We start from the raw sequence: 23,197 nt of genomic DNA, 5'->3' as shown, positions 1-23,197 counted from the left end.
GGAGGGGAGATTTTCCCAGATGTACAAATGTAAATAGACTCAGTGGAGTAACACTGCTTTAACATGACCAGGGGGCATCCCTGACATAATAAATGACCTGGCCTAATATATGCGTTACAATCTAATAATTAAATAAACTCTAACTGGTGCAGGGCTGCGAGGTGGATCCACAGCTGGGACGGTAATTCACCACCTTATCCAACATGGCAACATCCTCGTGGATTTCATTGCCAAGCTGAATCATGGAAGATGTTTATCAGCACTCAATTAGCATACATTAGCATGAATTTGCATGCATTATTTTCCCCTAAAGTGAGGTGAGGCCAGATACGTATTGGCCTAATGGGTTTGAGAGAATAGTAGGGGAGCTGTCCAGTGAACTATGGTGCTGAAAGCCTGACAGACCCTCTCCAGATGAATGGCACTTACTGGACTTTTACCCATTTGATTTAATATCCCAGTCAGACAGTATTTTGAATACAAAACAGACCTGAATGGGCTTTTGGGGAATGGTGAACAGTGTATGTATGCCTTTGTCAGTTTTTGTCAGACCTTTATCAATGGTCCACCTACCTGAATTAATATCATAATGACATTCATTTAGATGTATACACTACACACACACACACACACACACACACACACACACACACACACACACACACACACACACACACACACACACAGACTCTCTGAAACGGTCATGTTTTTACAAAGGAAAAGATCAGTTGTCAGCCAAAGGAAGAAATAGTGGGGCAAACATCCAGGATCATGAGAAAGAATGAGGGGGGAAAGATGGAACGGGCAGCTGAGCTGCGATGGGGTGAGAAAAGGGAGAAATAAGGTGGACTTAACAGTACTGAGGATATACGACATGGGAAGCTTGCTTATTATCTTATATTCTTCTCTGATCGTGTTCTTCTCGTCTCGTCTCGTCTTAATAAGCAGCTTCCTATTTTTCATTTTTCCTCTGACCATGCTTCACCAACAGAGAGAAGAAAGAAGAATCAGAAGGAGAGAGAGAAAACAAGAGAAAGCGAGAATGAAAAAGAAAGAAGAAGAGGAAAAGCAAGAGTTGAAAGATGGAGAGTGTGGTGAGGGTAGGAGCCCCGAGAGAGAAACCCTTTTTTTCTCACCCTCAGGGGCGCAGTGGTGAACACAACAAAAAGACGACGACTAATCTGTGTGAAAAAGATGACGCGCTGACGCGCTGCTGCTGCAGAAGTAGGCTAGTGGGGTACGCGAGTGAGAAGAGCTGACAGTCTCCCGCCAACAGCTGCATCACAACACACACATGCAGCAGTACATTAGGGCTACAGGTCTACCACTGCAGTACTCACTCCACACACACACACACACACACACACACACACACACACACACACACACACACACACACACACAGTAACACACACACACATGCAGCAGTACATCAGGGCTACAAGTCTACCACTGCAGTACTCACTCCACACACACACACACACACACACACACACACACACACACACACACACACAGAGTAGACCGAAGGAAAGCCCTATAATATGATTAACACATGTTCGTCTGACCCACTGACCAGAGCTATGCAGGCCCAGGCTGCTGCCCTGATGGCTCTTGTGTAAAGCCACACTACCTGGACACATGCCAGTGGTTGACATGACATGACAGGAGCTTCACTATCCCAGGGAAAACTACGCTAATTAAGTTATTACATGAATTACAGAATGTTGATCAAAATCTGTAATATCCATACAATTCCAATTAAAATCAACATGAAAATCATGTCACTGAGACTTCAAATAACTGACTTAAGAGGTGAAACGGGTCAAAATCAATGTCTCTCTGACTACTTTACAAATTGGGTTTGCAGATGATGCATCCCAACACTTAAGAAAATGAAAGACCCCACTTAAAGTGCTTCTGGCTACAACATGGAAGTAGCTGAAGTTATAGGTTTTAGCGCTGCGCTCACTTCTCTTTCCTCAGCGAACACACACAAACACTCACACAATCACACACAAACACTCACACAATCACACACTCACACAATCACACAAACACTCACACAATCACACACAAACACTCACACAATCTCACACTAACACAATCACACAATCACACAAACACTCACACAATCACACACTCACACAATCACACACTCACACAATCACACACTCACACAATCACACAATCACACAAACACTCACACAATCACATGCCACATGGCAGTCTGGCCTGCTATCTGAGCTGCCACTTCACAATCCCTGGCACAGCACATTCATAACCCCCAGTCCTAAAACAAACACACAAACAAACAAACCCCCCCCCCCCCCCCCCCCCCCGCTTTGATGGTGTGAGCGATGGAAGCTTTGGGGGTTTGAAAAGGAGAGTTATTTTCATTGGTGCTCCACACTAGTCGGCGTGTGCATATACACGCACACAAACATGCACAGTCTGAAATTCACACGCACAATGTGGTGGGCCGCAGTCAAACTCACCGCGATGCGTAGCAGCGTCCCCTTCACCGACGACCATCTGTCCTGACGCCGGTCGATGACCAAGATGAAGCCGACCGCTGCTGCCGCGAGGCTGCCCGCCGGGGCAACAGCGTAACCATGACAGCAGAGCCACGACCAGAGAGAGGGCCAGGGAGGGGAAAATACACAAGGACGGAGAAGAAGAAGAAAAACAGGACACACAAAAGCAGGCCTTAGAATCCCTTGAAAAACAAAAGGTAGCAAAACACAACAATCAGCTGGATTCCTTCCAAATCAGAGTGTGACGGGATCACAAAGCATCACCCAGCAGTCAGTCAGAGGAGTGTGTGATCACACCGTCTGTTTACGTGCCACTACACGCGCACACACAATTGGCCCCCAGCATGTCCGTGTTTCTGGGAAATTCTGCTGAGGTAGTCCGTTTGTCCGTCAGCGTGGCTGCCCCCCCCTCACACTCCTCCATCAGGAGCACAGCGCTCCCTCCATCCTCTCTCAGCTGAGTGGTCCAGCAGCGTCTCACTGATCACCCTCTCCACACGGGCTGGCATGCCAGAAAAAACATAAGCACCCGCTTGCCAACGCTTCCGCAAAAAACACCCCCAACCCCCTTCCAAAACAAATACCCTTATTTCCAGATTGGCCCCTTAAAGGAAGCTGCTCTTAAACCTCAAGCGGTTCCTCTTCAGTGAATCTCCTCTCGTCTCCTACTCACACACAGCACCTTTGCCACCGAGGAAGAACGACCTTCTGTTTTGCGGTCGCTGCCGATTGTGAAACACAGGCTAAGACCGTGGAGAGAGCGAGCATCTGCCTCCCCGCTCCTTTCAACAGCCAATGTGCTGCTCTGCCATCAGGTGGGCCCTCTGTAGCCAGTAAGAATGTCGCGCCGGGCTTGACGGACAGCCAAGCCTGCCGGCTCACACGAATGGCTAATATGGAGGAGGGGGGCGGGCGAGAAGTGTGATTGATAGGAGCCAGGCTCCGCCTCCTGTGCTGGTAGGCAAGGCGCTTCAGATGCCTCTCATCATTTCCAGGCTGTCGCCATGACAGTCACTCTCCCTGGATCTGGTGCTCTCTTTCGTTCTGCTCCTGTTGTATACTAGAATCTCTCTCTTTCCCTCCATCTCTCTCTCTATCCCCCCTGCTTGGATGAGCTCATCTCTCCTGCTCTCTCTCTTTCTGCCGTGCCACCCCCTCTTTTTCTGCATCCCACCCTCTCTCCCTCCCTGCACTCCCCCCCCCCCCTCTCCCTCCCCTCTCTCCTTCCCTCTCCCTCTCCCTCTTTACCCCTGCCCCCCTCCCCGCCACCCACCTCCACACATTTTTTTCTTCTCCCCCTCTTCCCCAATCCTCAAAAGCAGCGGTCCACTCAGAGTATAAAGCAGAGACAGAAGCAATGGTGGTGAGGAGAGAAAGAGAGAAAGAGAGAAGGAGAGAAAGAGAGAAAGAGATGATGGAGTAGATGCGCCCCTACTGCAGCAGACTGATAATCACGTGAGGAGCCGTAGAGTGCCTGTAGACTGCTGAATAGCAATGCTGACAGTGATTTATGATGCTGCATAGGGCATCATTAAAGACGGGAGGATATTGGTGTGAATGGAAGTGATGAAGGCTTGGCGTCAGAAAGATCCGGCATGCAGAAACACGGCGCATGGAGACCATATGCAGCATGCAGTCCAAATAGCAACATAGCCTCCTCATTAATCATTCATAGGATGCTTTAAAAAGACCAGCATACAACAAAACACTGAGAAAATCGTAATCACCATCATTATCATAACACATAAAATATTCAGCAGAGTGACATAAAATACACTCTTTATTTATATAACTATTTGGCTATTTGAGGACATTTGTGAAACATGCTATTAGTAAAACCATTTGCACTGTACTGCAGAGCACACTCCAGGGTGGGCCTGAGGATTCATTTGCCAAGTCAAGCAAAAATTTAAAAATCATTATGAGCCCATTTTCTGCAGGAAATCCTCCGGCAATGACTCCATCACTCCCTCCGCCTCTGAGAGCATCTCCCCAGGGGGAAAGAGGGGAGAGGGGAGAGTGGAGAGCAGAGACCCAAAAACCTGCTTCATTACACCTCTTACCAGGGGGAAATTCAAATAGGATTTTCCCAATACTAAAAGAAATAAAACCCAACAATAACAAATAATACTCCAGTATTTATAGAGAATACGAGTGCACTTATACTTCATCACTACATTTACTCTAATGCATGATCTTTGTACAGCATTCAGTTAGCTAAAAAGAAAAACAAAATGTATGATGTATGATGTATGAGTAAGAGCAATACAACTACATGTATGTGAGAAATGGTCCTGTCACACAAAGCAGTCTCTGGCGTGGTCTCTTTGTCTGGTTTCATTTAAACCTGCTCTACAGTGACCTCTACTGGCTGTAGTTTGACACCCTGCAGAACTGATGTCCAAGCAGGCTGGCAATTCCGTTAACTATTATTCTGGATGACTTGGTCTCTAGCACAACTAGTCAAGGCTTAACTGGCGCGCCTGATGGGTGTTTGGGTGTCCATATAACTAAAGAACAGGGCTATAAGAGCTGATGTCTGGAACAGGGAGCAACAGAAATACACCTGCACAAGTTTTTTAAATAAAGGTGGAGTTATATACAGAAAAAAACGTGTTCAACTGTCTATATCAAGAAAAATATTATGCATTATATTACAATAATAACGCTGTTAATTAAAATGGCAAAGCAGACAAACAAGTGCACAGACACACACACTTCCTGTGAACAGGAATGAGTTAACAGGGAGACACACACACACTTCCTGTGAACAGGAATGAGTTAACAGGGAGACACACACACACTTCCTGTGAACAGGAATGAGTTAACAGGGAGACACACCTGGGGACACTGGTCAGGTAGGTGAGGACGTTGTGGAACTCCTGCTCCTGAAGCTCCCCAAATGTGGGGAACTCCGGGAAGACGATGATGGGGCTGCCATTACCCCCTCTGCCCCCTGCAATGGAAACAGAAAGCACATGAGAATGGCACTGCAGATCCCCAAAACGAAGGTAGCAAAACTCAACAATCAGCTGGATTCCTTCCAAATCAGAGTGTGACGGGATCACAAAGCATCACCCAACAGTCAGTCAGAGGAGTGTGTGATCCTGATGGAGGAGTGTGAGGGGGGGCAGCCACGCTGACGGACAAACGGACTACCTCAGCAGAATTTCCCAGAGATCTAACATGAAGCCCATTCTCTCCTCCTCTCCCCTCTCCCCTCCTTGCCACTGCCGCCTGGTGCTCTAGGGGGCTCAGGCCCTGGGCTCTGTGAAGCGCCTTCAGACCATTTCAATTCTATTAGCTCTATATCAATAGGACTGAATTAAACTGAGTAGAATAACACACCCGCTGTGTCCTGTAGGATCAGAACAAGAGCTTTTATTAAGAGCCTCATAGTGAGCACACAGTTCCAACTCACCATGACTGTCCACAAGGGGGCAGATGTGCACCTACTGAGCACACCAGGGCTCAAGGCAACAGTCATCCTCTGCACTCTGCTGCAATGCCACCACTAGTCCATGCACCACGTCACAAACAGGACACAGTGGAGTCATAGGACGGAGAGGAGGGTGGGCAGGAAATGGAGGAAGGAACTATGAACACATTTCTTAAGTGATCAAAAGTCAACAGTTAAAGCTCTTCAGTGCCTTCACCCGTTCATCTGACATGAACTATAGCAGGTGGCAAGTGTGTGTGTGTGTGTGTGTGTGTGTGTGTGTTTGGTGGTGGTGTGGGGGGGGGGTGGGTGTGGGGGTTAACTGTCACATAGCCTTTCATTTCCATTTTGTAATCATCTTCATAATACTGTGTTAAGCTTGTGAGAGGATTACAGGCGTCCTCCAGCACTTCCGCAGTGGAGAGGAATGGCCACCTATCAGAGAGTCCGTGTGAGCCGGAGCCACTCTGCAGAGACAGGAGCCGTGTGGGTGTCCAGGCTTACAGCAGCACCAGTACCTAACAGTGCCACAGCTAATGCCCCCGCTTCATCTGCAGTCCTCCACAACATGTCACATGTGACTGACTGACTGACTGACACACACACACACACACACACACACACACACACACACACACACACACAGATCGATGTCCAGAGATAGGGGCAAACGACCAGAGATGTGCAGGTCCATCTGGTGTCATTCAGGCCCTGCGAGGAGACACACACACACACACACACACACACACACACACACACACACACACACACACACACACACACACACACACACACACACACTCACACACTCACACACTCACACACTCACACACTCACACACTCACACTCACACACGCAGGTCCATCTGGTGTCATTCAGGCCCTGTAGATGAAGTGCAGCAGGCAGATCAAGGTTAATGAGATCTTCTGCCTCAGTTCTGCTGTAGGCTCCACACACACACACACACACACACACACACACACAGGTCTGGGGGTAGGACAGCACGGCCACACTGCATGAGTTACTGCTCCAGAGGGTGGTGGTATAGGTAGAAGCAGTACTCTATAGTCATTGGGTACAAAGTGGTCCCCGAGCCAGTGCACACAGCCCTCTGGCCTGGATACTGCAGGGTTTGAATGCATGTGGATTTGGATCTTTTTAATGGGGTATTGATGGCAGACAATCACTGAAGACCCTGGATTCCTATTGTTATTCAGATAAACAGAACTCTGGATTAAATGTGCATCACTAATTTTACCTGCTACGTTTATAATTGACCTAAATGGCCAATTTATTAACAATGTAAAACATGGATAACAATGTTTTAATAACATTAAAAATAAACCTCACAGCCAAACACAAAGGAGTACATAACTATACACACAGTACACTACATCAATAATACCTGATGACATTTTGTAAATACAGTATCTCTTTTAGGATGTGGATTAAAAAAGGTATCTTTTAAGGTCTAACATATAGAAGAATGTTTTGGTATTCTTCAGCCAGTTAATGCCCAGGTGAACAGAAGGGCAGCGCCCAGGGTAGCACCCAGGCCAGCTCGGGCAAGAGTTCATGTTCGGTGTTTGCTGAGAGGCCAGCGCAGCTACACAGCTTCCAGGATCACTACGCGAGGGCGCATACGAGCAAATCAAGTGTGCAAACAAATTCAGTCAATTACCAGTCCGCCATTTACCTAAGGCAGGGAAGCCAAGCATGAGCCGTCACGGCTAGGGCTCAGAATTAGGCATGGGAAAATAACCTTCAATGATGGCTTGAACAAACAGAGGGCAACACAAAGTGACAGTCCTTGGGAGGGAGTTGCAGGCCTTGGGGGGAAAATAATCAGACTGCTGAACTCTTATTGACCACCACAGACCATTCTCAATGATGGTGTCTAGGACAGGGATTAGGCCTCTCTCAGGATGAGCTCAAATTATGATCCGCAGAAAAATCAAGGGATCTGTAAGAGTCATGGTGAGACACTATAAACGGTTTTATAACAAACTGAAATCAAAACATTAGAAGTCACGCTGACTGCCTCCGAGGTGTTTTTGTCCTTGTGTCACATACACAAGAACGGCTTGAAACATAAGACCAGCGAACGTCCCAGAAGCACATGAGCAAACAAGACACAAATTGAGGATCTCAGCAGCAACCATGTGACAGCGCTATGGCAACAGCCCAGAGCTGGGTATACAAACAATGTCCCTGCACACACATACACATACATGTGAACACACAAGACGGACTTGTCCATGTCAGACACAGACCCTTTCATGCCCAAGATAGACTTTCTTTGTCCGTCTTTCTGTCTACCAACATGTATGTCAGTCACAAATGTCAAAATCATCAAATGTCAAAATCATCTTTTTTTATCCATTTCATGATAGCACATAAAATGCTACGTTTTTGCTTGAGTTGTGTTTTGTGATAGTACTGTAGTTCAGAAATGTAACATAGCCCCCTTTATATGTATTATATTTATATGGTTTTGCTACAGCAAAAGTCTTTAGACGGTCTGATGGCTATGTACTACATTATTTCCTGGATATGTCTTTCTCCTAATGATGTGTTTGTATAGCCAGTCATACTCCACTCTTTTGTTGATTGACTTCCCTTTCAAAAGAAAACATGCTGTTAAACTGAAACAGATCAGACGCTACACCCAGCTCAACACTATGGGTGAGCAGATAGATTCAGACTGCACTAACAACCAATGATGCTAATGATGCTAGTAGTGATGAACTGGCAGCAGACAGTGATTGTGCGTGGTGTTTTTGAGAGTCTGGCCACGCCACACATAGCGTCATGGCTACCAATCGCTGTGCCACCCAAAGGGCCCTCTGTCTCCATGCAGTGTTGCCAATTGGAGCAACGTGAGTGTGAATAATTCAGCGGCCAGGGCATTGTCCAGGGTAACCCAAACTGGGTCTCAACTGGGGCAAGAGTGGAGAAGAGCGGCACAACCGAACTTTGATGACGGTTGCTCAAATGTACCGTGCATCTCTGTGTATGTGTAAATGTATGCCAGTCGGTATGTCTGTGGTCGTACGTGTATATATGTCTGAGTTAAATATAAAGAACTGGTGGGAAATATGTCCTTACTGACACCGAAACTGCAAAGGGTAACTTTTATAAATAAATGGTGCCAAGTTATGCAATGCAGCGCTCACACGCTGGCTTACTATGGCACTTACAGGATGACGCTGTCCCGTCACAATGCTGTGAGTCACAGCTCGTAATCACTGTCTGACCCACCACTGCTTACGCCTCTGCACCCATAATACTCTATTCCCCAATTCACTCCTTCCTTAAACTGATCTGAGCACAGACATAATACTCTATTCCCCACTTCACTCCTTCCTTAAACTGATCTGAGCACAGACATAATACTCTATTCCCCAATTCACTCCGTCCATAAACTGATCTGAGCACAGACATAATACTCTATTCCCCACTTCACTCCTTCCTTAAACTGATCTGAGCACAGACATAATACTCTATTCCCCACTTCACTCCTTCCTTAAACTGATCTGAGCACAGACAGGGGGAAGAGAGGAAAGGATCTGAGAGGGAAACAGGAGGAAACTCACCTGACAGGAAGGCAAACTGCTTCCTGAGGTCCAGCCCGATGTCAGCAGCACACAGAGGGCTGCTATCCTGCTGCATGATCTCATCTGGGGGGGATAGACAAAGAGAAGAGTCAGACACAATAAACAAACACACACCCCACAGACAAAACACAAACAAACACACACCCCACAGACGAAACACACACATAAACAAACACCCCGCAGACAAAAGAGACATTTAACTGATCCATTTCTGGCACACAAGCAACCGTACAGAGACCAGACACTACTCTCATAAAAGCAGTCGTATCAGATACAGAAACAGACACAGTCACAGCGGTCACATACAGAAACAGAAACAGTGACCAGAGCACAAATCACAAAAAGGAGAACAGAAACCCACACATACATCAGCGCCACGATCTCTCCAGCCTCTCAGCCTTGACCCACTTCCTCAGATTCACTCACACTTTTATTCTCTCTCTCTCTCTCTCTCTCCCTTTCTCTCTCACTCTCACTCTCACTGTCACACACAGAACCAAAACCTTTCACAATCGCACGGGGGGCTTTATTTTACTCTGTAAGACATCATCTAAGCATCCTGGGAGACGCACAAAAATCCTCGACAGGAGGCAAGAGCAATCAGATGCATAGATGCATACCACACACCCACATCCACACACAAATGACAAACAAAACAGACGCTTGATTTCCTCCTCTGCAGCGGGAGAGTAGATTAGAGTAATCTGCTTTGGGAAGCTCAGCTGTAGAAGGGAGTATGAGGAGCCGTCACATGACCAGGTGTAGTAGTGGGACTGATAGTAGGAGCGGTAGTAAGGAGAGTAGTAGAAGTAGTAGGATGCCTAGAGTTGCTCCGCGCATGTCTGAGCAGGAGCAACTGTTCTATGATCAGTTGTGACAGCATTAGCAGTGGGAGCGGATGGATTTGAGAATTGTTGGGGTCAGAGGAAATATGACGCTGCATGCACAGCCTAGATTCAGTTGAGCGATAATAAACTAATTAAATAGGTTCGCACTTGTCTTGCTGGTCAAAATTCGAGTACGAATACTCCCCCCTCGCCACCGATGTTTTTTTGACACATGACATAAAACAAAAAACGTAAACACGAAAGTACCGTGCAGCCTCGAGCATATGTTGCAACGTAACGTTAGCGGTACTCTAGTCAGTATTCTTAAGGCTGTTAGCGTGCATGTTAAGCATTTCCCATTTAACGGCGATGTATTTATTGTGGGATCCCCCCGTGGTCATAAATAGCGTTTGCTTGCTGGTTTTAGATCGGATAGGCTTGACATCAAAGTCAAGTTCAGGTGAACCTACCCCAGACCGTCGTTTTCTGTAGGACTCTGGTAAGGTCCCTTTGAGCGTTCGGAAAACAACTTTCAAATCATCGAAACGAAGCGAAGAAACGAGTCTGCCCCAAAAGCTCTACTGTGAAAGCACCCTAAGAGCTGTGTTTGGAGCCAAGACTACAGTCCTTAAACTGCTCTTTGCAAGTCATTAAATGCCTTTTCTAAATCTGCCTCCTCAAATACAAATATATAAAACTACAAAAGGCACCTCTTGAAGTTAGGCTTCTGTGCATAGGTCACTGTAGCGCGGTAGCAGCAACAATACTGGGGAAACAAATGTAGCCGATCATCAATCATAACCACAGCAATATCTGGCAAAGTTCCTATCAACAATAACTTGCTAAGTGCAGCACGGTCTTATCAAAGGGGCAGTCGCTCTTTCCTTCTCTCTCTCTCTCTCTCTCTCTCTCTCTCTCTCACACACACACAGTCACGTTCAGTATTCTTACACCCCCTGATGGCTAGAGATGGGTGGATTACTCAGGTATTTGCTTTGAGGATAGAGACCAGAAATATAGTGTGCAGCAGTGGATCTAGGTCAGGGGGGGGGGGGGGGTCGGGTGCTGAAGATTACAGGCTGGTCTGAAGAAGCAGCTAGCAAGCACGCACAAAACCATAATAATAATATCATATTTGTTTGTGTTTGTGGTAGTATATGTTGCTTCACTGTTCATAAAGCTCCACACCATAATGAAGTGGTGTCAGTGTAAATGAAGAGGATATGTTTGGTCATAGTAAACACAGTATCTCTCTAGGCTAATGTCAGGGCCACAGAATAATAGCTATATGAGAGAGGAGGGAAAATGAGATTCAGGCTTAATAGTGGGTCAATAGAGAAAGAGCGAAAGAGGGCAAGTAGATTACCTCCTTAGTAAGATGGTCCTATTACCATCCCAAAGCCTGTTACTAGAGCTTCAGGAAGACTGCAGCACAGCCTCCGGTGCTCACATATGTTTGAATACACAAATCAACCTAAGATACACTTAGAAAAACAATCTGCCAGGATCCAAGCCACCCTCCTGCCTAAAGAAGCTTTAGCTTAAAGAATCTACCAGTATCAACCAGTGCCCACAGTGTCTCCCTGGCCCTCGGGGGGGGGGGGCCTTCTGGCAGGGCTGGCTAGAGATGTGCGTGCCTGTGGTGAGCTGATATGTCCAGCAGTATCCCCTTGCCCCACTGAAGGCTCGCAGACATTAAGGGTTGGGGGGTTCAAACATGTGCCCCCCCCCCCCCCCCCCCCCCCCCCCTCTCTTGACAGCTGACACACTGGCCGAGCTGAGGTGATAAAGCCAACTGGGCTAAGAGAAGATTCTGGAGCTGATGGTGGCCCACCGTGGACACAAATAAACGTACTCGCCATCTCACTCACAAATGCTCTTACATTCTCTGTCAGAGAATAGACATGACTATGAACAGAATCTACTGAACAGAAATCACTCAGTCTTGTGTGTTTCTCACCTCGGTCTGCCCTCATCTTGCACACAGAGTCCTCATATGTAGATAAACTTAAAATAGTGGAAGTGTGCAAATATGTATTTTCTATTTAGTAGATAAGACTTCACTGTTGCTAAAAATAACTGTTCTACTGTATTGTGCTCCCCATTTTCCGCTCACTCACAGACTCCCATGTTATTCCCCCTCTATCTAAAACTGTTTCCTCCCGTCAGCATAGAGGATATCCTCCTCATGCGTGAATTATATTGACGTTCCCTCCAGATAAGGAGATGATTCACTCAGTACTACAAGAAACAAAACCACACCATGATAGGCGCACAAGAATTTGAATAAACATTGGCACATTTTTAGTAACGCTGAGCAGCTTTTGAAACCTCAGCACTGCCTGTGGGTCCTGTGTGTGTCCGGAGTTGAGGATGAGTAGGATGTGTTCAATCTCATCTCTTCCCATGAGAAAAAAACACCCCATCCCATGCACTCGATAACCCCAGCAGGGAACAAACAGACCCCAGAGTGCCCCCCTCGCCCCCTCCCACCCCTCCCCCCCCCAAGCCCCACAGTTTAAGCCTCTCACACATGCGGAACCACACTGTTTATCAACACGCAGAAATGAGAGGGGCTGAAAAGCATCGCTTCACAGCTAAACAAAAAAAAAAATTGGGGACTTACACACCCGCAAGAAGCAAAAGCTTCACACAGGGCCTATACAGCACCCCCTCTTGTCTACTGTGTGTGTGTGTGTGTCTGTGTGTTTGTGTGTGTGTGCGTGTGTGTGTGTGTGTACATGTAAGAGAGTTTGTGTGTGTGTGTGTGTGAGGGAGGGATTTAGTGAGGGGGGCATTCAAGAATGCAGGTTATTCATTCTGAGGCTAGCTCAGTGTTGGGGGGCTAACAGCACTGAATAGGGGTGGTATGTGTGTATGTGTGTGTGTGTGTGTGTGTGTGTGGGAGGTCGGGGTGGGGGGTGGGGGGTGATGCCATTCAGCAAAGGAGGAGTATTCTTTACAAACGCTATACATATTTAATTGAGTCTAGCTGAGCGCTAGCTGTGGCTAACGCTACAATACTCACTGTGTGGTTCAGTGAGTGGCAGAGAAGGGGTTCTACTCTTTTAGTCTCCTTTAGACGGAGACTTTTGTTTGAGAGAAATGCTATTGCTGTTTATGTGTGCAGAACAGTGAAGAACAAAGCAGAAGAAGGGAGGCTGTTGCAAACTAGTTCCTCTCTGGCCATTTTGGTCCTCCTCACGGATGCACAAGGCTCGTCACATGTTCATCTCTCTAGTTTCCTGACGCGCTCACACTCCCTCTTTCACCCTCTCTTACTTTTTCCATTTGCTCCGGTGTCTTCTACCTGCATAATTCACCTGGTAGGATCTCTGTTACTGTGCTTTAGAGACAAAAAATTACATCCATCCATGTCGGAATCCATATTAGGATTCTCTCGTTCAATCTCTCCCTTTACCCTCTCTCTTCTTTTGCCTTGTTATCATGTTTAAACAAGTATTACAATCACATGTTGCCATTTTGTGAAGGGCACTTCATCACCATCAAGCCTTGCCTTCAAGTCCCAACCTGTCTGTATCACAAAGCCAGACCATAGACGATACGGTCCTCGGTGTGAGACCAGCCATTAGGGGCTACCACACACACACACACACACACACACACACACACACACACACACACACACACACACACACACACACTCCCTCACAGACACATACAGACACCCAAACACAAACCTTTTTCCAGGGTTCTGAGAAAAGGACTGATTGCTAAATGAACCTCCTATAATCTCTTTAAGAAGGTCTGGAATGTTGGGAACAGACTCGAAAATGTCTGTACAGACATGTGTCATTCTGAATGCTATGTGTGTGTCCACATATGTTCTCTGTGTGTGTGCGCACACACACGTGTGCAAGTCTACAGTGCTGGTATGCAAGATGGAGTGTTTGAGTCTATGCATGCCATATTCCATTTGGGGTTGATGTGTCCAGACAAAACGACTTGATGGAGCCAGAACAGAGCAGCTGAGCGTGCGTGCGTGCGTGCGTGCGTGTGTGTGTGTGTGTGCGTGTGTGTTAAAGCGGGGGCCTGAGCAGTCAGGCCTCAGACATGTGTAGGGAATCAGAGAGGGAATCCGGGCTCCATCATGTGGTATTACAGTCAGGCTTTACTGAAGCCCCATCTGCCACTGACATGGGGCCTGCATCAGAGTCCAGAGCTCAGCCAATAAACACACACACACACACACACACACACACACACACACACACAGCATCCCACTAAAGGTGGAGGAGGGGTGGGATTCCCACAGTGAAACAACCGGGTCAAATGGTTAACATTCTCCTGCCATATGCCCTCCCATGCCACACAACAGACTTTAAGATTAGGAATAAAAAGACTTCATCACCAATTGGATGTCTGTGGAGTTAGAGCAGAGAGCTACAGCGGCTGACAGGATTGTTTTGGGAAATCATCCACTAGAACACAAATCCATAAATCAATGGTGCTGGCAACTCCATTTAATTTACATCCAATCATGAGCAAGTTGTCAGCCAGAAATAATAAAGTATTAGTGTGTAGTAGTGAGTTCCAATGACAAGAATTCCAAGACCCCTCATGATGACATATTTCAATTATTGAAATGCAATTTAAATCCAAGACCAATAAGTGTCAGCACTTCAGCCCAGTTCCTGGGCAAATTAACCTGACCTCAGATGACACATTTCCATGACAATACTTTGAGCTGCGCAATAGGCGTGTGGAAGGTCATCTTGTCCTCTTTAGCTTATCAGTAACACTCACTTGCCCTCAATAAGCACACTCCATGAACAATATCAGCCATGACTACGCGGAGCCAGCTAACAAAGCCATGAAAACACTCAGAGCATAAAGTAATGACTATTTACAGGGGAATGAGCATTCCATTTTCAGTTGAAAACCAAGCCAGGTTGGTCTGTAGAGCGTCCCGAGCACCTGGGTGTGTGGTGGGGGTGTGGACTGGATGAGGTACAGCACCCCTCACGCTTGAGCAGTGGGTCACTGTGCTGGCACCCATGGCACAAGCACCGCACACAGGGCAGAATGGAAACAGCTATGGAAACAGCCGGCGGACATCACGCCCTTGTTCCACACGCCCGCTCATACACAGACACACCTTGGCTCACACACCCGCTACAATAACAGCAGCATCGCTCTTTATGAAGCCTGAAGGCATAGTATAGTCTCTCTCTGGATCAGGGCAGGGCATGTCAATCCCACAGATGACTTTGGACTTGCTCTGAGGGAGGACAGACGTGATCTTTGCCACGGCAACATGGCAACAGCAGTCCAGATTGGCAGCTTAGGTGAAGTCTGATCCCCTCGTGAGTAATCCCAGTCACCTCAGTGATCTGAGGCTACGTGTTTACCTCTGGTGCCAGGCCAGAGTGTTTTCAACACTCTCTGACAGCAGCACCTGCCCATCTGTCAGGGAAAAACGCAGCAACGGACTCGTTTTAGCTCGTATTCGTTTGTTTTGGCAGCGGACATCAGCATCCGTATGCACATGTAGCTGGGCAGAGTGAGTAACAAAGGGGTGTTTACTTTTAAAACTTTGTTGGAACTCTCTGCGCCGGCAGCTCCAGAGAGAGTGGGAGAGAGAGGACTTTTACAGCAGCATGATGGTGTCATGTTCACTACTGAACCATCAAATGGAGATGGACACTTCTTTTGGTCAGGACTCAAAGGCTATTGAAAAGCCACAGCCACTCTATGCAAATCATCAACGGCCAAAACACGTATCTCATGAACAAAACAGTGCCAAGCTAACAAACCAGCAGAAATGGAGTACCACAAAGACCTGACTATCAATCAATACATGAGCAAAGAACTTTCATCTGGAATGGCCTTTTAGATGAACAGGAGGAGAAGGAGAGAGAGAAAGATAGAAAGAGACAAATAGAGAGAACTAAATGAAAGAATAAAAAAAAGAAAGGTGACAGTTGGGAGAAAAAGAGCACCGCTGCTTTACCTGTCAAGATTTTGAGCTGCAGCCACATCCTGGTGATGTCCTGGCAGAGAAGGGACACTCGATTGAGAGCCATCCTGCCTCGGTGCACCTCCCCCAGGTCACTACTCTCTCCCATTACCGCTCTTCTTACAGCACCGACAGCAGCAGCAGGTAGTGCTAACAGCTAGCTGCTAGCCTTCAATTCCATCACTATGGAGTAGCTTTCCCATTGCTATGTGCACACCCCCATCTCGAGCGGGCACACACACACACACACACACACACACACACACACACAGAGGCAGACCGACTGATCAAGGCTCCAGGTTACTCCTCCCACCTCACACACTCACACTCACACACTCACACAGGTGCAGCCAGAGGCTGTGTACAGACTGTCTGCGCAGGCAAGAGCTTGCAGCTAGATGAACGTCCGTCAGATCCCGCAGTGGGAGGGGTGGGAAGATTTTAAGCCTCCTTCAAAATATGTACACACACCAACACATACACACACACACACACACAGAGAGACTTTGGAGCTACACACAGTAATCAGTCCCAGTAAGCAGGTCTGGCCAGCAGCAGACCGAGAGGCAGGGAGAGATGGAGGGTGTGAGAGTGACAGAGAGGGTGAGGGAGGGTGTGAGAGAGAGAGAGAGAGAGACAGAGAAAGGGAGAGAGACAGAGACAGAGAAAGGGAGGGGGAGAGAGAGAGAGAGAGAGAGAGAGAGACAGAGAAAGGGAGAGGGAGGGAGCAACAGTAGTGGTGTGGCGGAGCTAAGCTCTTTGTTTAATAATAGGCGTCCTATCAAAGGAGAGGTCCGCCCCTAAGGGGGGTGTGGTGTGCGCTTGGACTGTGGCTGGAAGGGGGGGTATTAAGTTATGGGAAAGAGCAGACAGCTGTCCATTGGCCGGCTGCCTCCAGCACGACGGCACCTATGGCATTTAATCACTCCATTCCAAGTGTGCCCAGACAGAGACCTCTACTGATGTGCTCACTGGAGGGACTAGAGATCACATACTGCCTAGAACTTACACACGCGCACACACGCACACACACACACACACACACACACACACACACACACACAATCACACACACAAACACTACAGAAATTAGACCGTTACAAATATACTGCTCCAGCTTTCACACCATGGTGACTGCCATTCAGTGTTCCCTGTCTGACATGCAAATCAACTGTCTGACAGAGACACAGAGATACACACACACACACACACACACACACACACACACACACACACACACACACACACAAACACACAAACACACACACCCACCCAGCCCCCAGACGCATACATACCCTCACACAAACATTTATCTGCCTCAGTGCAGAAATGCACACACCACTTGTTTATTGGCAAGTGTAGAACATTGGGAATAGGCCGTTGAAGTGTGAGAGAATAAAAAGAAAGCTATAATGGAGAATGTCATCAAAGGGGGGAGAGTGAAAAGAAAGAGTGCCTATTAATAGCACATTAGCTGTAGCAGAAGAAGCAGAGCAGCTATTCTCGAGGTGAGGTGTATATCTGCATATGACAACTTTCTGACTAATTTTAGCTTCCGCTTTTTGGCTTAGTCTTGAGTGTGTCAGCAGGGGGCCTCGTGTCATACTCGTACGCACCCGACCACACACACACACACACACACACACACAGCCCCAGTGTGTCAGCAGGGGGCCTCGTACTCGCACCCACCCACCCATCCACACACACACACACACACACACACAGAGTGTCAGCAGGGGGCCTCGTACTCGCACCCACACACACACACACACACACACACACACTCACACACACAGCCCCAGTGTGTCAGCAGGGGGCCTCGCGTCGTACTCGTACGCACCCGACCTTTCCCCCCCACTGGCTGGTTTCTCAGCGGTTGGAAATGACACGGACACAGCTCAGGTGACACGCTGCCGTCTCTGGGATCTGTCGGGAAGTCCCCTCACTGCCAACCCCCCCAAACTGATCCCATATCCCAGCACACTCCCCCGCCTCTGCCTGGAGCCACCACTCCCACCCCCCACACCCCAACCCCAACTCTCCTTCACACACACACACACACACACACACACACACACACCCACCCCCCAACCCCAACTCTCCCTAACACATCAGATGCATCCACAGATCACAAGTGATCCATCAGAGCACATACACGCCCTCTGTAACTGAATCCCTGGTTAGGATGCGTAGAGCGCTCCCACACCCGTGTGAAGGGGGGGCTTTACCTCAGAGCTGGTGTGGAGAGAGAAGGGGTTAGGGTTACAGGTGTTACACTGGGACTGTGGGAACGCTGGGCTGTGGAGGTTAAGGGTAGCAAAGAAACAGCTCAAACCCAGGAAGTGGAGGGAGAAGAAGGGTGTGAGAGTGTACTCATCTCAGCCCCCTACCCCCCTTTCCCCAAACTGATCGCTCATTCACCGTCACCTCCAGTCCTCTCGGACATCTAATTATTGTCTCCACACCACCTGTCATGCTTCTTATTTTAGGAGCCCTTCTTGTGTCTCACTCCGTCATCTCTCCCCTCTCTGTGTTCCATCTGTGTGGCGGAACATGTCTCTGACCACTACACTGATGACACCTGTGAGTTTGAATAGAGATAAGATGGAAACTGTTTAAGGATATGGTCATAAATGAATGGATGACTCGTAACTGTAGACACTATGCTCTGATACTATGTTCTGAGAATGCCCGTTGAATGCCGGATTCTGCTCTACTGGTAAATGCCTTCATGAATGACACGAGACCGGTACATTATACCTGAACATTGCTCTGCTATGGTTGTAATTCTTTTTTTTTAATTTTGGGACATTTAAGTTCTCTCTACTCTCAAGCTGAGGTCTAACCTCTCACACAAAGTCAGGTTGAAGGGTGGATATGAATTATTCAGTCCTGGGGCCTGTGCCACTGCTTTCCCCTTCTCTGTTTAATAAGAAATGATGCTGCTCGGATATTACGTCACCATACAGTTTTTAGGCTGTTCTTACTATCAATTACCATTGAATTCAATGACCTATTTCCATGTCTGTCAGTGATTTTAGAGATGGTCTGAAAGGGCCTCAGGGAAGAATGCAGCAACGTGAAGTGTGTACTGATTTTGATTTGATGACGAATCTTTAAAAATGTAATTTCCTTGAAATATGTCCTCCCCTGTAGGACTGTCTGACTCCCACAGATTAGAGGAATTGAGTCGTTATCCTCTGGAACGAAAGGACCAGTGGGGCGAGACAGCATGCATACAGTGCTCCCGACAAGACAGTGGAAGAGTCCGTCCCTCACTCCCCAGCACTGGCCTCTCCTTCAGTTCCACCCCTGAAGTGCCCTTAGCATGACTGAAGGAGGGCTCACACAACACATCACACACAAAGAAATGACAACCACCACCCAACTTAAACGCTCTTTTCCCAGACCCTTCTGTCCTGGGGCAGGAGGCTGGGACCACCTGGCTGGTAAGGAGATCACACAGGAGCGAACACAACTCTCTCCCATGCAAACAAAAAGGAAAAACCTGCAGACTTTGTTGGGCTGTTTGCCTTTAACCATGACACACATACACCCCAGGGATGTTGGGAAAGGATGAGAGTTGTTGAGTGAAAATGGCCCGGCCTGGCCCAAGAGGAAATGGCTGGTTTTAATGAGATATTTCCTGTAACTGGTGGAGTGCTTCAGCAGGCATGGGTTGCTGTCGTTTCATTGAAACAGAGACATAAAAACGCTTATATGGCATAAAACTGTGATTTTCCAAGAAGTCCACACTCGCACTCAATATGAAACTGATGACAAGTAATGCATTCAGCTGGTGCTCATGCCAGTCATAAGGTCTTGATGATAATGATCTCTTGAACATGGTTTTACCTCACTAGTTTCTAATATCCCGGCATAGAAATGTATGACAACAATCCAGTCACTTTGACGAGAATTGAATTCAGATTATTTGTTACCAAATCCTTCTTTTGTCTTTTGTTGTTGTTCCTTTGTTTTCCTGAGGTCTCCTACAGCAGGTGACTGAGCCTAACTCTACCGCTCCAATCCTCTACCTTCAAAAAGTCTGGGACAGACACCAGATCCACTAAATTCTTTACACTGATTTGGTCTATTTCTTCACATTGATCAGCACCTGCTGGGAAAGGTGTTCTATAAGCGCTAAACCAAGTTCATTCTCCAAGCCAAACTCATGAGCTGAGGCTTTATGTGCCTAATCAACTAACTGATCCCTGATCTGCTGGTCATAAGGGTGAAGGCTTTATGTGCCTAATCAACTAACTGATCCCTGATCTGCTGGTCATAAGGGTGAAGGCTTTATGTGCCTAATCAACTAACTGATCCCTGATCTGCTGGTCATAAGGGTGAAGGCTTTATGTGCCTAATCAACTAACTGATCCCAGATCTGCTGGTCATAAGCGTGAAGGCTTTATGTGCCTAATCAACTAACTGATCCCAGATCTGCTGGTCATAAGCGTGAAGGCCCGGTGGGGGAAGGCCAGGACAATGCTCCGACTGACTGAGTGGCACCTTTCATACGACACAAAGCATCTCTCACCAGTATCACCTGCAGCATCAAACGCAACACAATACTCCCATTCATGGCTGGCTGGATGGCCCAAAACCAAACAACCCAAGCTCCCACAGACTGGGAACCCGCTGAAGTGCACCTGAGAGCAAGCCATATGCTAAACGGCCAGTTATGTGAAAGCAACTGTTCAAAGCCCTCTATTATTTGTCTATTGAAATGCACTGTTAAGCTGCTGCATTCTAAGTGTGAATTCTTTTAAATGTAAGACTACAGGGAGAGGAATAACCCCAAATGTCCTTGAAATTACAAAGAAATCTCTCTGACATTCTGGTGACAGACATATATTCTGATCTCTGCAAATATCAAGTTTGCCAAGGTAACAACATTTCTTAATGACCAATCGCAGATGACCTATTTTTGTGCCTTTTTTAAATGGTCTGAGGTAATGCATGGAAGCGTTGGAGACAGCCATTGACCCACCACACAGCTTGTTTACTTGACGGTCCCTCGGGATGGGTCTGTTTTAGTGAGCTGATCTAACCGCCTCTACCTAAACAGGAAAAAGAACCAGATGACTTGAATACAGGATCTGCCCAATGGGCTTTTAGGAAAGTGCACCTGCATGCCCCGTCTAAGGTTGTACTCAAAGGATGCCTCAGACATTTGGCTGTATATAGAGCATGATCCTGTGGAGCGCAGCACAGCACAGCACAGCAGGTGAGGGAGCTTAATTGTTTTGGAGAGAAAACAATCAGGAGCCTCCCATAAAAACAACCTCCAGCTCAGCAGTATAAACTTCCCTCGTCTAACGAAGTCAAATATGCCACAAGATGAAAGAAAAACAATGAGCTCAAACAGTCATAATCCTTCCGTTAACAGTGTACTCTCCTCCTGTTTATCTAAGAGAGGGGTACGGTGCTCCTTCTCTCCCTCATTCCCTCCCTTCCTTCCTTTTTCTCTACATCCTCTTTTCTTTATCCCCCCCCCCAACACACGAGACACTCTGTCTTTATATCTAACCATCTCAATTGCTCAAGGCATCTCAATTTTAGTTTCCCCCACAACCACCCCTTGCCAATTACAGGCCCTAGTTGCCAGTATCGCTCCTGCTATGCCATGTGTGTGTGGTGGGCACATTTGGGTGGCGCTGCCCCTGGGGCACAGGTGCCATGGGAGATGCCCTTCCTTCTCCTCTTATCTCTCCTGACCCATCAGGGCGGACACAGAAGTGGCAGTGATACCAACTCTCGTCATGTCGAACAGCCTACATGACTCATGCAGCATCAGAGAAGCACAAATTAACAACCTGGTTTCATGTAAGCGATGACACCAACCTCAAATATGATCTCTGATGTGTAGCTGCTCACAGAATGAGTTTGTTTACAGGACAGATCACGGAATGACGATGTTGAGCGTTCATCACAACACTGCTCCCACTCTTACTATTTACAAAAGTCATGATTCTTCATTCATACTATGTTGGATATAGGATTTTCTAAAAATGATGGAGCTCTGATTATCTTATCTTACTACTGACAGATCTTTATAAACCAGAGCCATCAGGAAAGAAAATGAAGTCAAAGCAAACATTGCAAAACTATTACCACATGGTCAACAAAACATGGGCAAAGGTAATTAACCATAAATTGATTAAAATCTCCTCTGACATCCCACTAATCCCATATAAACAAATTGAATAATTCCCAGCTAAGGAAAGAAAACAGACTTACGTTAACTCTTTGAATGCTACTAAAATACAACAACAAAAGTCTTTCAGGTGATTTATGAAATTCAACTAGAGTTTATAATTTTGACAACCTGTAAAGATACCAAAGGTACCACAGGTTTGTGGGATCTATGCCTACACCTACACAATAAACAGATGTCACTAAGGCGGGAAACCCTGTTGCCTCAGACAGCATAAACAGACCTATTGTCTTCAGCCAAGTAGTATAGGTTAACCCCAAACAGCCCTACAGTGACAAAGACAAACATAAGTAGGTAAGGGCCGTGAAAAATCGGACTGCCATGACTGGTGGAGTGAAAGGCCTGCTGTTACTGTGAAATGATGCATATTCTTAAGGCTGTCATAATCTGTACTAGTTGCACACACTTTCATGTCCAGACATATAGAAAATACAGACTAAACCTAACCATACCAACGGCCTCTTAGCTTTGTTGGAATACTTTATACAAACACCTGTTACCAACTGCATAGGGAAATATGAGCAAACAAGCTCGCCTTTGGGCTTAAACAAATAATACGGATAGAGTACATGCTCTT

At 47.0% G+C, this 23,197-nt stretch overlaps 1 protein-coding gene across 4 annotated transcripts in view; it reads right to left on the bottom strand.

Annotated features, from left to right (window-relative positions):
• mcf2la (mcf.2 cell line derived transforming sequence-like a) overlaps positions 1-16,669 on the bottom strand; it is a 48,454-nt gene extending 31,785 nt beyond the window's left edge. For all 4 annotated transcript variants that reach the window (XM_080835185.1, XM_080835187.1, XM_080835186.1 and 1 more), the window contains exons 1-4: positions 16,395-16,669; positions 9,573-9,656; positions 5,379-5,493; positions 2,499-2,589 (exon numbers count right to left, since the gene is read on the bottom strand). In XM_080835185.1, coding sequence (XP_080691311.1) covers positions 2,499-2,589; positions 5,379-5,493; positions 9,573-9,656; positions 16,395-16,509 — 405 coding nt within the window. In that variant the 5' untranslated portion in view covers positions 16,510-16,669. The remainder of the gene's footprint in view (positions 1-2,498; positions 2,590-5,378; positions 5,494-9,572; positions 9,657-16,394) is intronic.
• Positions 16,670-23,197: the final 6,528 nt, after the last annotated feature.

The sequence above is a fragment of the Sprattus sprattus genome, assembly GCF_963457725.1.
Source record: "Sprattus sprattus genome assembly, chromosome: 3".
NCBI lineage: Eukaryota > Metazoa > Chordata > Actinopteri > Clupeiformes > Clupeidae > Sprattus > Sprattus sprattus.
Note: the sequence above shows the minus strand (reverse complement) of the source record. Positions and strands in the feature narration are given on the sequence as shown.